Raw genomic sequence first — 21,569 nt, 5'->3', positions numbered from 1 at the left:
AGCACATTCTGCCATAGTATCAACTAGATATCAGGGCACAAGTTGCCATATAGAAATAATTACCTAAGAAATATGATATTTAAATATGTAGCTATACATGTATACTCCTAGATTCTAAACAGGACTATTGGAACAGTTTCATTGAAATTCTAAACCATAGCACCATAATCATAAAAATCTTAACCTTATTGAAGGAGTAATTTAAGGGGTGGTGATTGGAAAAGTTCAACAAATTATAAGATAAGCTACATAGGAATACAGACCTGAGAAAAATTGAATAAAGTTTCATCTGTAACTTCCTTTTAGTACTCCTAAATTGAAAAACATAATAACTAAACTAAAATGATTCTTCAGATAACTTGAATGCAAAAACATTGCTTAGTAAAACAACAATGATAAATATCTAAAGGTGAGTTAAGTTCCTAGGTATTTTATTTTTAAAAAATTTTTAGTTGTATACGGACATGATGACTTTATTTTATTTATTTATATTTATGTGGTGCTGAAGATCAAACCCAGTGCCTCACACATGTCGGGGAAGTGTTCTACAACTGAGCCACAACTCAAGCCCCAGTTCCTATGTATTGTCTGCTTCCAAGAACATATTAAAAAAACAGTAACATTAGATTAGATTATAATGTTTTACACTACTGTTAAAAAATATTAACAATAACTCTTAAAAACAGTAAGGTAGACATCATTCAAGTATCTGCATCACTGAAATCATATTTTCAGTAGGGGAGTCTTGTGGTTTGAACATAGCTTGTCACCACCCATGTTTGTGTTGAGGTTTGGTTGTACAATATTGAGAGGTGTGATTATTTTAGTCAACTTTTTCATCACTGTGACCAAAATACCTAAGAACAACTTAGAGAAGAAGTTTATTTGGGGCTTAAGGATTCAAAGGTCTCTGTCCATTGATGGCTATGGCCATTGCTCTGAGCCTAAGATGAAGTAGCACATCATGAGAGAAGGGCTCAGCAAAGAAAAGCCACTCAGCTTATGTCAGCATCTGGAAGGAAAGAGGGAGAGAGAGAAAGAAAGAGAGAGGGGCACCACAGGACAGATGAACCCTCTAGGGCATATAAACTTTTATAACATTGAGGTACTCTACCTTGTGTTTGTTCTCCTATCATCCACGTGATCAGCCTATAAAACTGTACTTTGAGGTGCAGGAGTTATACTTTAACTTTGGATTGATTTATCCTGAGACATATAAGCATGAGAAATTAAAGAAGAGCTTCTAATGTAAAAGAAGCAATACATTGCACCAATATGTCTGTGAAAAGAAACTCAGTTCTTCTGCTGATACAACTGATGTGTTACTTTAGCTCTGGAAGCTGTGGAAAAGTGCTGGTGTGGCCCACAGAATACAGCCATTGGATCAACATAAAGACAATCCTGGATGAACTTCTCCAGAAAAGTCATGAGGTGACTGTTCTGACATCAACAGCTTCCATTCTTATTAATCCCAACACAACATCTGCTATTAATTTTGAGGTTTACCCTGCACCTTCAAGTGAACAACATTTGGAAGAACATTTCTCCAAATGGATCCATGAGTTAATTTATGGTATCCCAAAAGATGACTTTTGGAACTTTTTTTCATCACTGCAAAAAGTTTCCAAGGAATATTCTGATACAATTGAACAACTCTGCAGAAATGTGGTTTTAAACAAGAAACTTATGATGAAACTACATGAAGCAAAATTTGATGTCGTTCTTGCAGATGCAGTTAGTCCCTGTGGTGAGCTGCTGGCTGAGCTACTTAAAGTACCATTTGTATACACTCTCCGCTTTACTCCTGGATATACATATGAAAAATATAGTGGTGGACTTACATTCCCTCCTTCCTATGTGCCCATTATTTTCTCTGAATTAAGTGCTCAAATGACATTCATGGATCGGATTAAAAACACAATGTATATGCTTTATTTTGATTTTTGGTTTCAATCACTTGATGTGAAGAAATGGAATCAGTTTTACAGTGAAGTTCTAGGTAAGCTGATTCTTTAATTAGTATTATGAAACCCTAAATTTCCTGTGACTTTGAAGCTGAGTTTGCATGAATATAAAATCAGAAGAATTTTCTTTTCTGTAAGTAAAAGGATGGAATGAAAATATAAGATGAACAAGTAGTCTCACCAATAAAAAAGGACCCTTATATTATATGGCCAGTTAGAAACCAGTGACAATTACTTATTCAAAATGCTACAGGAAATAATAACCTGTAAATTGAATCATGGAAGATTTCTCTGAGCAATTACACATACATTTTACTATTCTTTTTCTCTTTAAGGACACTAATTATTAATCTCACTAAATGTTTTAATGATGATAGGCATATACATTAATAACATACACTTGTATTACTAGCACAACCATATATATGTACCATGAAGGAAATTGTTTACTTTTAAATAGCTTTGTTTCCATAGTTAGAAATTTTAAAAAATATTTATTTGCATTGCTGTGAAGATTCTTTCACAGTTAACAATGTCTCTATCTCTGGCACAGAAAGTTATAAATTGTGATACCTTATATTTCATATTCCTTTGATAAAAACAAACTAATCATGTGTTAAGGCCTAAAACCTTGGTGTAGAGTAAAACCACACCTTATTAGTCTATATTTTTTAAACTGCACATACCATTTAAGACAATATGAACTAAATTAAGCATGAGTACCAATCTCTATTTTAATATTTGTGTAAACTTTCTGGCTTTTACACACACACATATATATATATATATATATATATATATATATATATATATATATACACATGCACACACATATATATATATTTTACCAACTTAATACTATTAATCTATTAATATGGGGCAAATGCAGTAGAGGTCATTAGGAATTCAGGCATACTTACTAAATCATTACAGATCACTTGAAGAATCAAGGATCAAGGGAATGGTTTGCTCAATTGTAAGAATTAGACTACTCCTAGAAAAGATATCTCTACAGTTATGGGAGCACTGATTGTTAATGGATCTCACAAAAATTCTAAAAATTTAGGTTACTTTTGTAGTTTTAGAGAGAAAATAATATAAAATGCATGTTTACTTCCATGGAGGCTTAGGTAAATAATTTAATTATTTGTGATTGTAAATATACAAATGGAACACTAGAAAGTACTCACACAACTATTTTATGTACATATTAACGTATGTAAAATGTATCAAATATAGAATGCAAAAATGTACCCTAAAAAACATATCAATTGTAGTATGCAAACACACGAACACACACGTACACAAGTGCATTTGAACATCTTGCCTACACAAATCCAACTCATTTCAAAGCAATATATCAAGCATTCAAGGTACATGTCTCTCATTTTCTTTTCTTCTCTTTCTTCATTCAGGGAGACCCACTACAATATATGAGACAATGGGGAAAGCTGATTTTTGGCTCATTCGAACCTATTGGGATTTAGAATTTCCTCGTCCATTCTTACCAAATTTTGACTTTGTTGGAGGACTCCACTGTAAACCTGCCAAACCCCTCCCTAAGGTAAATCTTCTCCTGTTTGCTTTGTTCTATTTGATTAACATTTTTGGTAGAAATGACTCTGCATTCTTAACTCAGAGTGTTTAACTCAGAGATATGAAAAGCAAGATAAGAAGTTCTGCCAATTAGAGACTCAGGCAATTCTATGTCATCACATGTAATGGCATTTCATATTGTCACAGAAGAAAGTAGGATATTGGGTATCCTTTGAGAATAGTCAGGAAAATTAAGGCTTTCATTATGTAATACATAATAAATAATCAATCATTTATTCTAATAAATAGAAAAAATATTTATTAAATAAATGTCATATACCAGAGATAAGTGCTGGATATAGAGAGATATAAAGTTGGCACAGTTTCTGCATCATCGAGACCTTACATTCAAGCTGGGTACAGAGACAATAACAAGTAATAAATTTGCGTGTGTTATAAGGAAATTATACAATACTAATGAAATCTCCAGAAAAGATCATAAAATAAATCCTAAAATTCTTGATAACTAAGGTGAATTCTAAAGAATCCACAGGATAGGAAAAGAGGTTGAGGGAGAGAGGGAGACACAAAAGGAAAAGCACATACAATAGTAAGGGAAACTCTCAAGAACTTCAAGAGTAGTTCAGCAGGAGAAGGCTCAGCAAAGAGGAGATGATGCTAGAGAGATAAGTGAAAGCCAGATAATTAGTAGGAGTTTAAAATGTCTGTGAAGTACATTGGGTAGCCAATGAAAAAGAGTTTATTCACATAAGAGAAATGTGAATAAAATTTCCATTTTGAAAAATCTCAAAATACAGTCACCCAGTTGGATTTTAGAGGGAAAGACAATGCAGAGGAACCACTCAGGAATTTGTTGCAAGACTGCAGATAACAAATAATGTAAACATGGATGAGGTTGTTCTTCCATGTGACTATGCTTCTTTATCTTTTAAGATTCAAAATTCATTTGTGTTACCTGGATAATGTAGATAATACTGATACACAATGTCCTTGGTACAAACATAGGATCGATAGCAATATTCGCTATTGTAATTATTCCTTTTTTGTTTCTATAAAACCATTTTTCCATCTGAAAAACTGAACTTTGTTATCTACTTTTAAAGACCCTAACTATACCAAAAAGGTAGGATTAATACTTGGAAATAGTAATATTTGGATATTTTTACGTTTAATTCATTGAACTCATGTGCACTCAACTACTGAGACACATCCCCAGCCCTAGTTTGCATTTTATTGAGAGACAGGGTCTCACTGAGTTGATTAGTGCTTCCCTGTAGCTGAGGCTGGCTTTAAACTTGAGACCCTCATGTCTCAACCTCCTGACCTGCTGGGATTACAGGCGTATACCACCTTACCCAGTACAATTACTTTACAAAATATTGCTTCACTACATTAAGTTATAGCACAAGTTTAGTTGGAGATTAAAGGCAAAATACTGACTATATTAATATCATTATTTTTGTGAGAAGAAAAGATATACAAAAGAATTTTAATCTTTCATTTACATTATATATGTGCATGTATCTACTCATGTACTTACATGGACAGAAAAAAAGACCACAATGAAAATTTCAAATTTTGGACCAACAGTATCTCTAAATAAACCAAAGATCATTTTAGCAATCTTCTTAAACATTACATATTTTTTTCATGCTCTTCCAAATTTTGGTATGATTAATTTGTTTTTTCTTTAAAAATAATGTTGAAGAAAGACTGTGACCTGTCTATGTCAGGGATTAATTGGTTTTTAAAAAGCATATATTTATAAAACAGTAGTAGTGAGAAAATCTTTGTACAACACAGGATGAAGAACATTTTGAGCAGGGAGAAAATATATTGAATATATTACTGTATACGTTGCTCTGGGTTACTGGAATCACAAAATAACTGGATGTGTCACAAGTTCCTAGGAGTAGTGCAATGTCCACTGTATGTGAATGAGCTATTCAACAAGTTGACCTGTTCTATAGAAGAGCCAGAGGAAGTCCCACTGTGGTGGAAGAGCTCATGGTTCATAATGAGGTGAAAATAAGGATTCTTCAAAGCCACTGATACACAGTTCATTCTCGTAGAACTTCAATATCATTAAAATATTTCAGGGTAAAATACGAGACATATAAATAACCCAAAGATATGATTACTTAAATATATGTATCATTCCAATGAAGTGAAAATGTTGATTATGGATCAGCATAGTTCTGGACATGTAAAGGATTGTTAGTATCCTTAGAATTATGTAAAAGAAAGTCCAAACCATAATATTAATCTTCTGAATGCTAGTTATTGTTAATATCCAGTTTTTATGAGCTATTTTAGAGGAAAACTTGGGACATTCTCACAAATTGTAAAGTAAGAAATGAAATACTATAGAGAAAGGAAACATAAAAATGTACAAAAATTCTATGCCCAGGTAACTTTTCTTCTGGGCTCACAAGAACAGAAATAAGTACTAATAATTCCAAACTAAAAAATCATCCAGATAACCTGCCTGGAATAAAATCAAGTGAAGTACTATAACAATAAGAATTATAACCAAATACTAGCTATAGTGTTTAACAAAAAATTAACATTAGTAATAAATAAAATTATGAATTAAGTATTTACATACAATAATTTCAAATATCATCTTTTGATCTAACATCATCTATTTAATGGTTCTATGTTATTTCTCACACACACACACACACACACACACACACACACATATTTCCACAAGTAAGCCTAATGAAGCCTTCTATGTCATAATCGTCATAATACACATCTCTTTCCAAAGAAAGTGAGTGACTGGGTCAATTTAAAAATATCCATAACTCACAAATTCTAATAATACATGCTTTCCTTTTAGTTTACCTACCAATAATTTATTTGCTTTTCCTACATTTTTATTGGTTCGTTTAAGTTGTACATAATGATGAGGTTTGATGATACATATTCATACATGTACACAAAATAACAGTACAATCTGGCCAATAAAACTTCCCAGAAATTTTCCTTCCCTTCCCACCTCCCTCCAATTGATCCTTTTCTCCATTGATCTCCCTTTGATTTTCAGGAGATCCACCATTATTTTTTCCCTTTTCCTCTCTAGCTTGCAAATATGAGAGAAAATATACAACCCATGACTTTCTGAGTTTGACTTATTTAATGTAATAGACTTTAATTCCATTCATTTTTGTAAAATGACATAACTTTATTTATTATTTTGGCTGAATAAAACTCCACATTCTCTTTATTCAGTCATCCATTGGCAGACACCTAGGCTGGTTCCATAGTTTTTGTATTATGAGTTGTACTGCTATAAAATGTGTATGCATGTATCACTGTTATATATGCATGTATCACTTTAATTCCTTAGGATAAATACTGAAAATGGTATACCTGGGTGATATGATATTCACATGCTTACTCTTTTGAAAAATACGTATACTGATTTCCATAGTGTTTGTATTAATTTACAATTCCTCAAATAGTGCTAAAAGTTTTTTCTCCATATCCTCTCCAGTTTTTATTATTCTTTTTATTCTCAATGACTACTATTCTGACTGATGAAAGATAAAATCTCAGTGTAGTTTTCATTTCCCTTGTTTCTAATGATATTGAATACATTTTGTTTCTATATTTTTGTTGGATCTTTATATTTATTCTTCTGAGAAGCATCTTTTTAATTCATTTTCTCTTTGATTATTTGGGTTTTTTGATTTTTTTTGCTGTAAAGTTTTTGGAATTTATATATTCTAAATATTAATCATTTGGCAAAAGGTGTTTTGAAAAGATTTTCTTCCATTTCATAAGTTATATCTTCACAATTCTAATTGTTTCCTTTGCAGTTCAGAAGCTTTTTAATTTGATGCCTTCCAATAATTCCTCTTGGAATTATTTCCTGACCTTTTAGGGGTTCTATTTGAGAAAGTCATTGCCTGTGCCTATATTCTGGAGTTTTGACCCAACAGTTTCTCCTAGATGTTGTATAGTATTGGTTCTAATAACTAGTTTTTTGATCAATTTTGAGTTGATTTTTGTGCAGGGTAAGAGATAAGGGTATAGTTTCATTTTTCTGCAATTTTCCCAGCATCATTTATTTAAAAGGCACTCTTTTCTCCAACATTATGTGTGTGGTTTTCTCTGTGTTTTCTCTTCTATACTACTGGTCAATATGTCTTATTCATGTCAGTACCACATAGTTTTTGTTACTATAGCTCTGTAATATAATTTAACAGCAGACATTGTGATGCCTCCAGCATTGCTTTTTGGGTTTAGAATTGATTTGACTATTATGGGTCTTTTATTCTTCAAGATGAATATTAGGATTATCTTTTCTAGTTCTGTGAAGAATGCCATTTATATTTTCATGAGGATTATATTGAATCTGTATAATGCTTTGGATGGTTGGTGATTTTAACAATGTTAATTCTATCTATCCATGAACATGAAGGGTCTTTCCATCTTATTTTCTGTCTTCTCTAATTTCAATCTTCAATTTTAGAGGTCTTTTAACTTTTTGTTATATTTATTACTAGATTTTTGTTGTTGTTGTTGTTATTTGTTTGTTTTGAGGCTATTGTGAATGAAATAATTCTCTTGATTTTTTTCTCTGCAGATTCATTGTTGGTTTATGGGAAAGCAATTGATTTTTGTATGTTGATTTTGTAACCCGGTACTTTGTCAAATTTGTTTATTGGCACTATCAGTCTTTTAGTGGAGTCATTTGGCTCTTCTCTATATAGGATCATATCATCTACAAACTAATAATTTGACTTCTTTCCTTCCTGTTTTTCTAACTCTTATTTATTTATCTTTCCTTGTTGCTATTTTACTGGTTTTGGAATTGGTTTGTTCTTCTTTTTGAGGGGCCTTAAAATGAGAAATTAGTTTTTTTATGTGGGTTCTTTATGATTTTATTATACAGGCACTCATAGCTATAAACTTTTCTCTTAGAAATTCCTTCATTCTGCCCCAAAGGTTATGATATGTTGTATTACTATTCTCACATGAGTCTAAGAATTTTTAAATTTCTCCCTTAATTTCTTCTATAATCCATTTTTGTACAATGGAAATTGTCCAATCTCCATATGTTCATATAGTTTTTGTATGGTTCTGTCATGTTGATTTCTAATTTCATCCAATTATGATCTGGTAGAATATAATGAGTAATACCAATTGTTTTGTATTTGATGAGAGTTGCTTTGTGGCCTTAAATATTGTCTGTTTTGGAGAAGGTTTTCTTGAGATGCTGAGAAGAAAGTGTATTCAGATGCTGTTGAATGAAACATTCTATAGATATCTATAAGTTCATTTGACTTATAATATTTTTCAGGTCCAAAGAATTCTTACTCATTCTATGTCTGGATGACCTACCAGAAGATAAGAGAATTGTGTTGAAATTACCAAGTTACCAAGTATTATTTTACTCATGTCTATCTGAGGCTTCAATTTGACTAGTGTCTCTTATGTAATTAGTTGGATCCATGTTTATGACTTAAATATTTATAATTGTTTTATCTTCTTGTTGGATTATTAATTTTACCAGTATGAAGTAACAAACTTTGTCTCTTCTGATTAATTTTGGTTTGAAGTCTGTTTGTCAGATATAAGAGTAGATAATCTGGATTATTTTCTGATTCCATTTGCATTATGTATCAATTTTTATCTTTTTGCTTTTAGCCTATGACTGTCTTTAGCTGTAAGGTGTGTCTTTTATGAACAACACATTATTGGCTTTTGTTTTATAATTCATTCTTCCAGACTATATGTTTTAAATAAAGAATTGAGATGATTTATATTCAATGTCATTATAAAGAGACATTTATCAATTCCTGAAATTTTGATTCATTTATGTTTAATTTGGTCCTATTTTTCATTTGCTTAGCTACTCTTCCAATAAGATTTGTTCATTTGTAAACTTCAGAGTTTGTTTTTTATTGGTTCTATATGGATTCTTTCATTAAATATGTTCTGGTTTAGTTGTTATAAATTATTTTGTTTTTTCCTTATCTTAGAAGTATTCTATTTCATACTTGATTTAGAAAGATAGCTTTTCTCGATATAGCAATCTTGCTTTACAGTTGATTTCTTACAGGACTTGGAACTTATTTTTCCAAGTGTTCTCCTAGATTTTAGAGTTTGTGCTGAGAAATGAGAAGTGCTTCTTATTGGCTTGCCTCTAAATGTGATCTGACAATTTTCTCTTAAGGCTTTTAAAATTCTATACTTGTTTTTTCTGTTAGGCATTTTAATTATAATGTGCTGTAGAAAGATTCTTTTTTGGTCCTGTGTATAAGGGGTTCTTTTTGTGTATATGTCCCTCTGTATCTGGATATCTACCTAATTAGTCTTGTGTTGGGTTTTATGCATCTGTTAGGAGGGATTTCTAATCCTTGTTTTTTTTTTAAAAAAAAAAGTGTTATAGATGGACACAATACCTTTATTTTATTTATTTTAGGTTATTCTTATGTGGCACTGGAAATCAAGCCCAGTTCTTCACGTGTATGACCCAAGCACTCTACCACTGAGTCACAATTCCAGCCCTCTTCCACTTTTTTTAAGGCATAGTATTTACTTTCCAAAGTGTCCTAGCGTGATCTGGATTAAGACTCCTTATAAGGGGCTGGGGATGTAGCTCAAGCGGTAGCGCACTCGCCTGGCATGCGTGCGGCCCGGGTTCGATCCTCAGCACCACATACCAACAAAGATGTTGTGTCCGCGGAGAACTAGAAAATAAATAATAAAAATTCTCTCTCTCTCACTCTCCTCTCTCACTCTCTCTTTAAAAAAAAAAAAGACTCCTTATAAGTATGGTATTCACAGCCTTTGAATTAATTTTCCTATTTTTCCTGTAGCAGTGGATTTCCATAGAGGGAAGCCATGAACCCACCCCCAACTGTTTCTATTTGAGTCCTTTTCATTAGTTTGAGTTTTTAACCCTTCGGTTCTATGTATTAAAGTATAGTTAGTGATTGAATGCCACTAGTTTTCATGTTGAGCAAGATGAACTATATTTTGGTTGAACTTATTGCAGCAGTGGACTTTTGTACCCTGTGAACATGTAGAGTCACTATAGATTTCCAGCACTCACAGAAAAGGGGGAAATAAATAATAATTGATACAATAATATACAGCATTAAAATAAATACCTGGATTCTACAATGACTTCCAAAATGTTAATTGCTACAAAAAACCCAGAAAAGTAGGTCAGCAATTGCCAACAACAAAGCAGTGCATGAATATAAACTAAATCTAACATTTAAACAAGAAACAGCTGTCAACTACGTCATCCACAGAAGTAATAATTGCAACAACATTAATGGTGGGATCAAGAGTTTTATAAACCACTTAGTTTAAAGATGGCAAAATTATAGTCAGTAAGAGGAAATAATGTGATATAGGAAGATAGTCCAAAATAGGTTAAAATTTTAAAAAGTGAAGAGAGAGAATGCAGAAGAGATAGCAGGTGATAGGAGGAAACAATAGGAGAAACAAGTAAATGGAGAGAGAAATAGAGAATAGATTTTTGCTATAACCAGGAGTATAAAAGAGAGATAAAGAAAGAAACAAATAAAAACAAGACAAAACAAAACAAATATATACAGACCAAAAAAACCTAACCCTCAAAAGTCAACACAAGGAAAAAAAATCCTAAGGCTAAAAAAAAGAAATAATGTTAGAATACACAAACACACAGAAAGAATAAGAAAAAGTAAAAATATTCTTAATTATAAATGAAAGAATCATTTCCACTGAGGTAGCCAAAATGGATGGTTACTAACTATTACTATAACTATACTCAACAGTTTTTCATTTCATTTCTTCTTTAGCTATGTCCTGAGATTAAGAGCAAAGGTTGGATTTTATTATCACCTTCCTCTTTTTGTGTTTCTCTCTGAGCTACCACTTGGAATGGCCTAAGCTGAAGGTGTTTGAAATAATTCTCAGCTTCCCTTCTTACCAGTATGACATGCATTGGAATGGGAAAAAGTGTCAGTTGGAGATTTGTGTGCACAGACCATATCTATGTACTCCTGGGGTGGGGTTGTTGCAGTGTTCTATGTGATGAGTTCTGATGGAGGAAACTTAGGTCTAATCAGACCTCAGGGGTTTTGTTTGGTATATACTCTGAAGAAATTGGATGGACACACACCCAGGGCCTGGCAGTTGCTTATCTCTGTAGGGAGTCTGAATCTCAGAAGCCTCCTAAGAATTCTACTAATTTCACGGGGGAGCTGATCTTCTACATATTCTGCTGTCCACCTGCAAAGCTTTCCTAGGCTGAGTCCTTGAGTGTTTTCATAAGTTCCTGTTCAGATTCTCACTCACTTCAGCTGGTCACAAGAGCCACCAGCTCAAAGAAAAAGCAAGTTGTGCTCCCCCTTTGCTTTTCTGGTTGAATCCCCTGGGGTAAAATCTTATCTATGCCTCTTTCACTCTCATTTAGCTAGGTACACTCTAGGCCACACAGTAGTGTTTGCTCAGATCTCCCAGTTCTGGTACAGAGACTGGAGCAACGCCACCTCAAGATGAATCCACCTCATCTCTCCCCAGGCAGTAAATAAACAGCACTTTTCAATCACAAGTGCTCAGTGGAGCCTCTGGATCAGCTAAATTCATGTTGCTTCTCTGATCTCAGGTTTTATTCATACTAAATATGTCCACTGTGTTTCTCCCTGCATTTTTCCTTTCTCTGTGGTAGACAGCACCATTACTACTGCTGTAGCTGCTTCCACAAACAGTTTGGTTTCAATGTAGTCTTCTTTATTTAATGAACCCAAGCTTCTGAGTCTCTGAGACACTGTGACTGTCCAGTATTGAATTTTAGTGAAATCCTTCTTTCACCCACCTCACTAAGAAGCACTATTCTCACTGCTTGTATTTTGATCCTTGGAGCAACTAGAAAGGCGGCCTTCCTCTAATCTGACATCCTGTATCCCCTGTATCCCCTCTCTTTTTGTCTTTTTTGATGGAGCAAATAAATGTTTTATTCACAGGAAATGGAAGAATTTGTACAGAGTTCTGGAGAAAATGGTATTGTGGTATTTTCTCTGGGGTCGATGGTTTCTAACATGCCAGAAGAGAAAGCCAATATAATTGCTGTTGCCCTTGCACAGATTCCACAAAAGGTAAGCAAAAGTGCCCTCTTAGTGGCCAAATATGTAAAAAGTCTGTTAAACTTTATAAAGGGTTTTCTTAATGAAGCATCCTTTGTGAAACATAACCTATTGTGATATCTCTAGTTCATCTCAGAAACCATGATTTAAACAAAAATATGTGTAGTAATTAAAAAATGTAGAGAGTGTTTAATTCATGATAATATTAACATTGTGATCATAAAAAATATATTTTACAAGTCCATTGTGAAATTTTAATTGTAAGGGTATCACAGACATTTATTTACACAGATTCCACATTCTTCTTGGCTACTTCTTCCTTTTCCTTACAGGATCCCTGAGGGCACTATATACATGGCCAATGTTATCAGAAACCTATAAAAAGTTAACTCATAACTGGAACACCACAATAATGCTAAGTAGGTATTGATGAAGGCTGAAATTTATCATGATTTTAGATACCCAAGGCAATCCCTTATTCCTTACTTACCCTCATTTAAAATTAGGATTCTGGCCATGATATTCTACTTCATCTTTGGCCAAGAACAATGGAGTCTGCCACATAAGGACTGAAATTCTGAAACTGTAAACCCAAAATCCATCCCCTCCCCATTAAAAAAAGTATAAATTTATTTAACAAACTGTTCCTGGAGTTTTGAGGAGAAAGGCTAACCAAATCATTGGGCCAAATTCTCACTCAGTCACATGTATTTGTAGAAAAAGAAAAAAACAGCTTGCACTAGCAGACAGGATCCTGACAATGTCTGACAATTGGAGAAAGTGCAGAGATTATTTCTGCCTTTGAAGTGCATTATAAATGTACTTCAAAGGACTTTGCTTCTAAAATATCAGGTTAATACCTTTTAAGAAGAAAGAAGAGAGTATAAGGAAGAGTCAAGCAGAAGCAAGCCTGGCATGGGCTGAAATTCAAAATTCCCACCTCCATAAAATGCTTTAACACCACAATTTCTAACATAACCACTCTTGTGGTCTTTGAGTGTTTTCCATCTGCTTTGTAGTTTCCTATCTGATATAGGCTTCTCCTAATCGCCCAATTATTTTTTCCTTCTGTAAATCTAAATTTACTTTGCTACTCCCATTGCATATAGAAGATAAGCACTTAGAAATTATACTCCAGTTTATGAAGATTGCTTTTAATTTCCAGAGTCAGCTCCTAGATATAAATATATCTTGGATATATATAAGACTACTAGCAAGATTTGTACTGCATCATTAAATGATATAACACAGTTTTAAAACATTTGGAAAGCTCACAATTTTGAACTTTATTTCAATATCCATGTAATTATTTGTAAGTTGCAAATGGGTTCTTTCTTTTAAAACTTAAAGAATTTCAAAATTCACCAATATTGAGAGAAGTGTGGGTTAAGATCCATAAGTACCAGTAAAAGGTTTTGTTATAGGTATTGTTTAATAAAATGAAGTCTAAAACAAGTTACATGTAATTCCTAGTTAGTATTCATTCATTTATTTCTAACAGTAGCTGACTGCATTGGTTTGCTTTTGTCTATAAAAAACAATGCAAACTGAAATAAGCATTTTAAACAATATATGTCCTGTCTAATCTAAGTCACTCACAAGAAATAAACATAATGATATTAATCTGGAGAATGAAATCTAGGATAAAATGTATAAAACAAAATAAAATGGAGTTTTAGTTTGTATTTTAGTAATTTTCATTACTTAAAATTTTACTTATTTCCTTATGTGTTAAATGTTGAACTAGATGATCTCTTAAATTTTTAGAATGCAAACATGCTATAACATTAAGCTTTAAATCATAGAATAAGGTGCATTCTTTACCAAATAGGTCATCTGGAGATATCAAGGCAAGAAGCCAGATAAATTAGGATCCAACACTCAAATATACAACTGGATCCCCCAGAATGACCTTCTTGGTAAGACTCTGAGATAAGTCCAAAAAGCATGAGTACCATCAATCTGGATGCTTACAATTCAACAGAAAACATTTTATCAAATACTTGTTACTTAAAAAAATCAAACACAATGTTCAACTTCTTTTTAATTATTTTCCAGACCAAGGAATGGTTTGAAAAAAACAAAGCAAAAAGTTGCAATTTTAATATACACAGTCATTATATATAGAATCAAAGTTATCTCTATTTCTGGTGCAATTACCTCTGCAAGAATTTTTCACTCAGTTCCTGGACTGTCTCTCTGTGTTGTTGTTTGTCTTTCACTTATTCTTTCCTCTCCTGCAGGTGTATTTCAAATAACTTTCAAAATGGCAGCCAGGTCTTTTATTTTATGAACAGTGACTCTTTATTTTCTCTATAAATTAATGCACAATCTTCATTATGAAGTGAAAACACATTTTGTAATGAAGTGAAGGCTCTCTTTTCTCTGAATTCAGTACCATCACCATCTTATTCCCTGTTGCTTTGGACATGCTACATAGTAAACTTAGGGATTTCAGTTTTTTTAATGAGGTAGTATGCTAACATGTCCTTCATGATTTTATTTTCCATAAGTGCATGTTGATTCATTTACTAAAAATATTCTATGTTTTCTACCTATTAATTTTATATTCAATATTCAAGTCTCAAGTCATGTACTCTCTCTTTCATGTAGTTTCAGTTAGCACTCTAGTGGATTTAGATGTTTGTTCCTCTGAGATATGAAAAAAAAACAATTAATGCACTGTCATGTTTACAATAATTTGTCACCTAAAATAGACACTGATCCTTTAATGTCTTCTAATACACATTTCTCATTTTCTTTCTAAGATTTAAATTAATAATTTTTCTGACATTAAATCAATCCTAGGTCATCCAAAAACAAAAGCTTTTATAACTCATGGTGGAATAAATGGCATCTATGAGGGAATTTACCATGGGATCCCTATGGTGGGCATTCCTTTGTTTGCGGATCAACCTGATAACATTGCTCAAATGAAGGCCAAGGGAGCAGCTATTAGATTGGAATACAGAACACTGACAAGTGCAGATCTTCTCAAGGCCTTAAAGATGGTCATTAATGACCCTTTGTAAGTACAACAACTTTGACATTGGGTAATATTCATAGAGGGATTGTCTTCTCATTAATGAGTATAAATTTTAGCCCATTTTGAGGACGGTAATTTTTAATTAATTAATTTATTCATATATGACAGCGGAATTCATTACAATTCTTATTACACATATAGAGCACAACATTTTATATCTCTGGTTGTATACATAGTATATTCACAACAAGTCATGTCTTCATACCTGTACTTTGGATAATAATGATTATCACATTTCACCATCATGAATAACCCCATGCCCCCTCCCTTCCCTTCCCAACCTCTGCCATATCTAGAGTTCATCTAAACTGCCCATGCTCCCATTCCCTATCCCACTATGAATCAGCCCCCTTATATCAAAGAAAACATTCAGCATTTGGTTTGGGGGATTGTCTAATTTTCCTTAGCATTATATTCTGTAACTCCATCCATTTACCTGCAAATGCCATGATTTTATTCTCTTTTATTGCTGAGTCATATTTTATTGTGTATATATGACACATTGTTTTTATCCTTTCATCTATATAAGGGCATTTAGGTTGGTTCCACAGTTTAGCTATTGGGAATTGTGCTGCTATAAACATTGATTTGGCTGTGAAGGAGGGTAATTTTGAAAGAATCTAAAGATTCAACCCATATTAAATCTATTTTCAATCAGTTTAACCATTACTGTTTCAGAGTTGTATACAACTTCAAATATCATAAGTATTTCAACATTGCATCGATCTTGTAGATTACACAAGAAAATGATTACTGCATCATTTCTAAACATACACAAAATGTTTGTCATATAGAGCCATTTGCAATGAGGATTTTTAAATATGACAGGATCTACAGAAGAAAAAAATGATAAACTTATAGAGATATGACAGTATCTTAAATACATACTTAAAATTTCTGTTATCATAAATTATTTTACTCAAAAATTATTTCATCAGTTTTAATATTTTCACAGATTTTAATGATGTATAACACACAATATACAATTTACCTATTTAAAGTGTGAATTAAAATTCAAATACATTTGATGTTTCCATAGATATAAAACTCTTAAATACTATAATTTTTTAAAATTTTACACATCAAAAGAAATGTGACAATGCATTGAAGTCATTTCTTATTGCCTCCTAGACTAGGCAAACTTCATTTATTTTTTCATCTCTATAGATCATCCTATTCTAAATATTTCACATAAAAAGATAATAAAAATTATTGTCTTTTTCAATGGTTTCTTTCACTAGTGCTGTTAGTTTCATCATGCTTTGCCAAGGATCAGCCTTTATTGTTTTTTATTGTTGAATAAAATTATGGGGTTGGAAATATTCAAAGTAATTTATCAATTATCAATTTATAAATTATCAATTCATCAGTTTATAAAGGTTTCTGTTTCCAATTTTGATTATTATGAACAATGTGTATAATTTGTATGGACATATGTATTTATGTCTTCTGGTAATTTCTAGTTATAGAACTGTTAGGTCATATGATAATGTTATATGTATTCAGATCTACCAAACTATTTTCCAAAGTAGTTGCAAAAATTTTTGCAGCATACAAGCAATATAAGAGAGTTCCAATTTCTCCATATCATTGTTAGCATCTATTATCACCTTTTATTTTATTGTAGCTATCCTAGTGAAAAGGATTGTAGCTCACTGTGGTCTTGACTTGCATCCTATGATAGCTAAAGAGCATCATTTTTATGTGCTTTTTGGTCATTTACTTACCTTCATGAGAGAAATGTCAGTTTCAACCCTTTGCTCAATTTAATGAGGTTATTTATGTTTTTATTATTGATTTTAATATTTCTCCATCTTTTATGGATATAAATTTCATCAAATATATGATTTGCAAATATCTTTCTAACATTCCTTATGGTTTATTTTTTTAACATTGTGATAATCTTAGAAGCACAATAAAATTTTCTTCATGATATTTGATAAAACAAAACTTTAATAATTAACCTTTTCCATACTGCACAAGGAAATTATATGGAGTATATAATTTCTAGGTAGAATGGCTGTGTTCAACTGAACTCTCATTTCTCCTAATGATAGTATTACTGTTGAAGGAAGGTATCACTTAAAGGACAAGTTCTAAACTCCATTTCCAAGAAAAAAAATAGTAGCACAATGAATAATAAAAATACTCTGAGAGAAGTAAAGAAAGAATGGAAAAAGAGACATAAAATAATGTATAAATGGAAAAGAAAATACAGATTAAACCATCAGACTTAAATATTAATATATCAGTTTTACATTATGTCCTAAAAGACTTTTCATTACCATAATAATCTTTCCTTCCTCTCCCCTGATCCCTTTCTTCTTGTATAATAGTCTGCCTGTTACTTTTATGTCAACAACCCTGCCAGATTCCACATCTGAAGGGAAACATGCAATACGTTATATTTCTGATTTTTTACTTATTTCACTTACTACTGAAATGTGTAATTCCATTTTGTGTTCATTCTTGTACAGGGTCAGAGTTAGGGATCAAGTTGCAATCTTCTACATATGGCTATCCACTTTTACCAGCACCATATTTAGAAAAGACTCTCTTTTCTCCAATGTGAATTTTTGGCAACTTTCTCAAGAATCAGATGGCTACAACTATACAGGTTTATTTCTTGGTCCTTAATTATATTTCATTGGTCTGTGTCTCTTTTTATCCCACACTATGTTATTTTTGTTATTATGGCTCTATAGTTCATTTTAAAATCATAATTGTGTGAATTCCAGCATTTCTCCTTTTGTTCACAATTGCTTTGGATATTTGAGGTCTTTTGGGCTTCCATATGAATTTTATGATTTTTATTTTATTTCTGTGAAGAATTTCATTGGTATTTTGACATGGATATTATTAAATCTGTAGATTGGTTTCAGCCAGATGGCTATTTCAACAGTATTCTTTCTGCTGATTCATGACTTTCTATCTTCCATTATCTTCTTTCTTCAATATTCTATAAATTTCATTGTAGAAAACTTTACACTTCCTTATTACATTTATTCCTAATGATTTTTCTTTGAAGGTAATGTCAAAAAAAAGTTTTTCTGATTTCTTTCTCACTGAGTTTGCTATTTATATATTTAAAAAGCTACTTTGTTTTGTGTGGCAATTTGTATATTGTTACTTTTCTGAGTTTGTATTTCATTACCAGATTTAAGTCTTCTAATGGATTCTTAAGGATCTTTGAAGAGGCAGAACATATCACCTGCAAATCCTATATCATGATCCAATTAGATGGGCACATTGGTGTCCTTACTTCACCATCCCTGCAAGTTAATTGTGATATTTCCTGATGATCAATTAGGATATGGTGTGTTTTTCTTGTATTATTGAGGGTTATTATAGAAAATGCAATGTATTTTATACTATTAAGAAATACATTTAAAACAACATAAAATAATAGAAGAAATCCCTAGGGCTACTACGCTAATATGACCAAGAAAAGTACCTCTGAGGAGTGACATGATGGCCAAGACCTTAGCCATGAGATATAAGCAAGATTTATGATGTTGCATGAAAGAACACTCAAGGAAAAGCCAGATGAGATTAAAAGTATGAAGGTGCCAAGGGGAGAACACATTTGTTGACACTGGAGACCTGGGAGAACACACATGTGCTCAAAACCACTAAAAATTAGGAATGGACTCACAATATGATTTACTTTTCCCACTTCTTAGTATATATTCAAAAGATTTAAAATCAGTATACTACAGGAATTCAACTACATTGATGTTTATAGTAGCACAGTTCACTGTAGCCAAGCTCTGAAACCAATGTAGGTCCCCTCAATAGATGAATGAATAAAGAAATTGTAGTGTATACACATAATGGATTATTGATCCTAAAAGATGAAATTATGTCACTTTCCAGTAGATACATAGAACTGGAGACTATCATGCCAAGTGAAGTAAGTCTGGCTTAAAAAGTCAAAGGTCAAAAGTTTTCACTTATATGTGCAAGTTAATCCAAAATAACGGGGTACACCTGAGGAGAAAGAATGAAACAAGGAGAGAGAATTTTATTATCAAAATAGAGGAAAATCAATAGAGCAAACAAAGCAGATTGAGGAGGAATAAGCAGGAACAGGAAAGGGGAAGAAGAGTGAAAAAATCTGGCTAAAGTTCATGTGTACATTTGTGAATATATCACAGTGAATCCCAATATCAATTATATGCAAAAAAACACTAATTTTAAAAAAGTATACATAAATTGCAGAAATATCAGTAGAGAAGAGAGAGTAAAGCAAGGGGAGGGAGGGTATGGGAAGAGAGGAGTGCTAGGGGCTGAGATAGAGCAAATTATATTCCTTGCTTTTGTGATTGCATTAAAATGTGTCCTAATGTTACATATAACTAAAAAAAGTCAATAAAAATAAAATTTAAAAAACACATATGCCTAGACAGAATGTGTAAGGAAATATAATATCAGAAATCATGGCAAGTGTCTAACCCATTAGAATCCACTAGTACAAGAAGAGATTTGGATTTTATTCTACTTATGATGAGAATTCACAAGAAGATTTTGAGCAGGATAGCTTCATAATCAGATGTGTATATTTTAATAATCCCAGCCTGGCTACAGAGTGGAAAATACAGTAGAGGGTAAAAAAGAAGAGGAAAAACAGAGAGAATAGTTAGGAAGCACTGCATACCATGATATGATTCCTCTTTCAAAGCTTCAAGGTAATCTTTTACAAATTATGTGCTTTCTCTCTCACTTATTGGACTCAGAATGGTTTATAACTATTTCCTCTGATGGAAGAATTTGACTCACCTTCTTGAAATTCCATGGGCACTTTTGAAATATTTTACATCAGAACATAAGCTAAAATCAGACATTTTATGGTGACAAAAGAAAAAACAAATCATATGCAGGGCAAGTCTCTGATAATTATTTTAAATCATTCATATGGCACTTGTGAAAAACTTTGATTGACTTCATGTACTTAGACAGATTAACTTACTTTCAATGTTGATCCTTTTATGTTTCACCTTTAGATATAAAGAGAATGCTATGAAGTTATCAAGAATTCACCATGATCAACCAGTGAAGCCTCTGGACCGAGCTGTCTTCTGGATTGAGTTTGTCATGCGCCACAAAGGAGCTAAACACCTCCGGGTGGCTGCCCATGACCTCTCCTGGTTCCAGTACTACTCTTTGGATGTGATTGGGTTCCTGCTGGCCTGTGTGGCAACTGTGATGTTCATCATCACTAAATGCTGTCTGTTTTGTTGCCAGATGTTTTCTAAAACTAGAAAGAAGAAAAAAAGGGAATGATTTTATCTAGGCCTGGCTCCTCCCTTTGCTCCCATTAGAGGAGGCTATCTGGCCAGGTTCCTACCTATCCTAACAACTTTTCACAAATCACTTTGTCAAGTCAAATTTTATCTTCATGAAATTCACTCCCTGTGTAAGAGACAGAAATATTTCAGTTCAAGGAAAAGTTATTTGAGAAAATAAAATTAAACCATATGCATTCATATTGCCATTTGATTCTGTTTTGTAGCTTTCACCTCTTTGAAGATAGAGTTTTCTAATTAGAGTGTTGTGATTTGCCTTTCCATTGGTTTTCCAGGAAACTGGAAGTGATGCTTACCTTTCATTGTACATTGAGCCCCAGCATCCCTCTTTCCTGAAAGATGAAGGAAACAAAGTCATTTGTCAGTGGCTTTAGAAATGTAGTGGTGCCTACCTGCTTTCTTTTATCAAATGGGAGTATGTGGGAAATATTTGGTTTCATGAGCTCATTCGCTTTTGCTCTTAGCCCTTTAAAAATGTTCCCCTAGAGGGCTGGGGATGTGGCTCAAGCGGTAGCGTGCTCTCCTGGCATGCATGCAGCCTGGGTTCGATCCTCAGCACCACATACAAAGAAAGATGTTGTGTCCACCGCCAAAAACT

At 32.7% G+C, this 21,569-nt stretch overlaps 1 protein-coding gene across 4 annotated transcripts; it reads left to right on the top strand.

The window, feature by feature from the left end:
- The first annotated feature begins 1,275 nt into the window (after positions 1-1,275).
- LOC101969097 (UDP-glucuronosyltransferase 2B17) lies at positions 1,276-20,963 on the top strand. 4 transcript variants are annotated; one of them, XM_078021361.1, is made up of 6 exons: positions 1,276-1,747; positions 3,380-3,528; positions 12,500-12,631; positions 14,451-14,538; positions 15,428-15,647; positions 20,669-20,963. In XM_078021361.1, the coding sequence occupies exons 1-6, from the start codon at positions 1,276-1,278 to the stop codon at positions 20,946-20,948; spliced, it is 1,341 nt and encodes a 446-aa protein (XP_077877487.1). In that variant the 3' UTR covers positions 20,949-20,963. The 4 variants fall into 4 exon arrangements, with proteins under 4 accessions (XP_077877487.1, XP_077877485.1, XP_077877486.1 ...); XM_078021359.1 differs by having other exon boundaries at positions 1,276-1,999; XM_078021360.1 differs by lacking the exon at positions 12,500-12,631 and having other exon boundaries at positions 1,276-1,999.
- Positions 20,964-21,569: the final 606 nt, after the last annotated feature.

Source organism: Ictidomys tridecemlineatus, chromosome 9, assembly GCF_052094955.1.
Source record: "Ictidomys tridecemlineatus isolate mIctTri1 chromosome 9, mIctTri1.hap1, whole genome shotgun sequence".
Lineage (NCBI taxonomy): Eukaryota > Metazoa > Chordata > Mammalia > Rodentia > Sciuridae > Ictidomys > Ictidomys tridecemlineatus.
Note: the sequence above shows the minus strand (reverse complement) of the source record. Positions and strands in the feature narration are given on the sequence as shown.

Bases quoted from the DNA above. Each gene is read 5' to 3' on its own strand.
- LOC101969097 (XM_078021359.1), top strand. From the start codon at position 1,276: ATGTCTGTGAAAAGAAACTCAGTTCTTCTGCTGATACAACTGATGTGT. The intron at 2,000-3,379 runs GTAAGCTGATTC...TTCTTCATTCAG, and splicing joins GTTTTACAGTGAAGTTCTAG to GGAGACCCACTACAATATAT. The intron at 3,529-12,499 runs GTAAATCTTCTC...TTTTATTCACAG, and splicing joins CTGCCAAACCCCTCCCTAAG to GAAATGGAAGAATTTGTACA.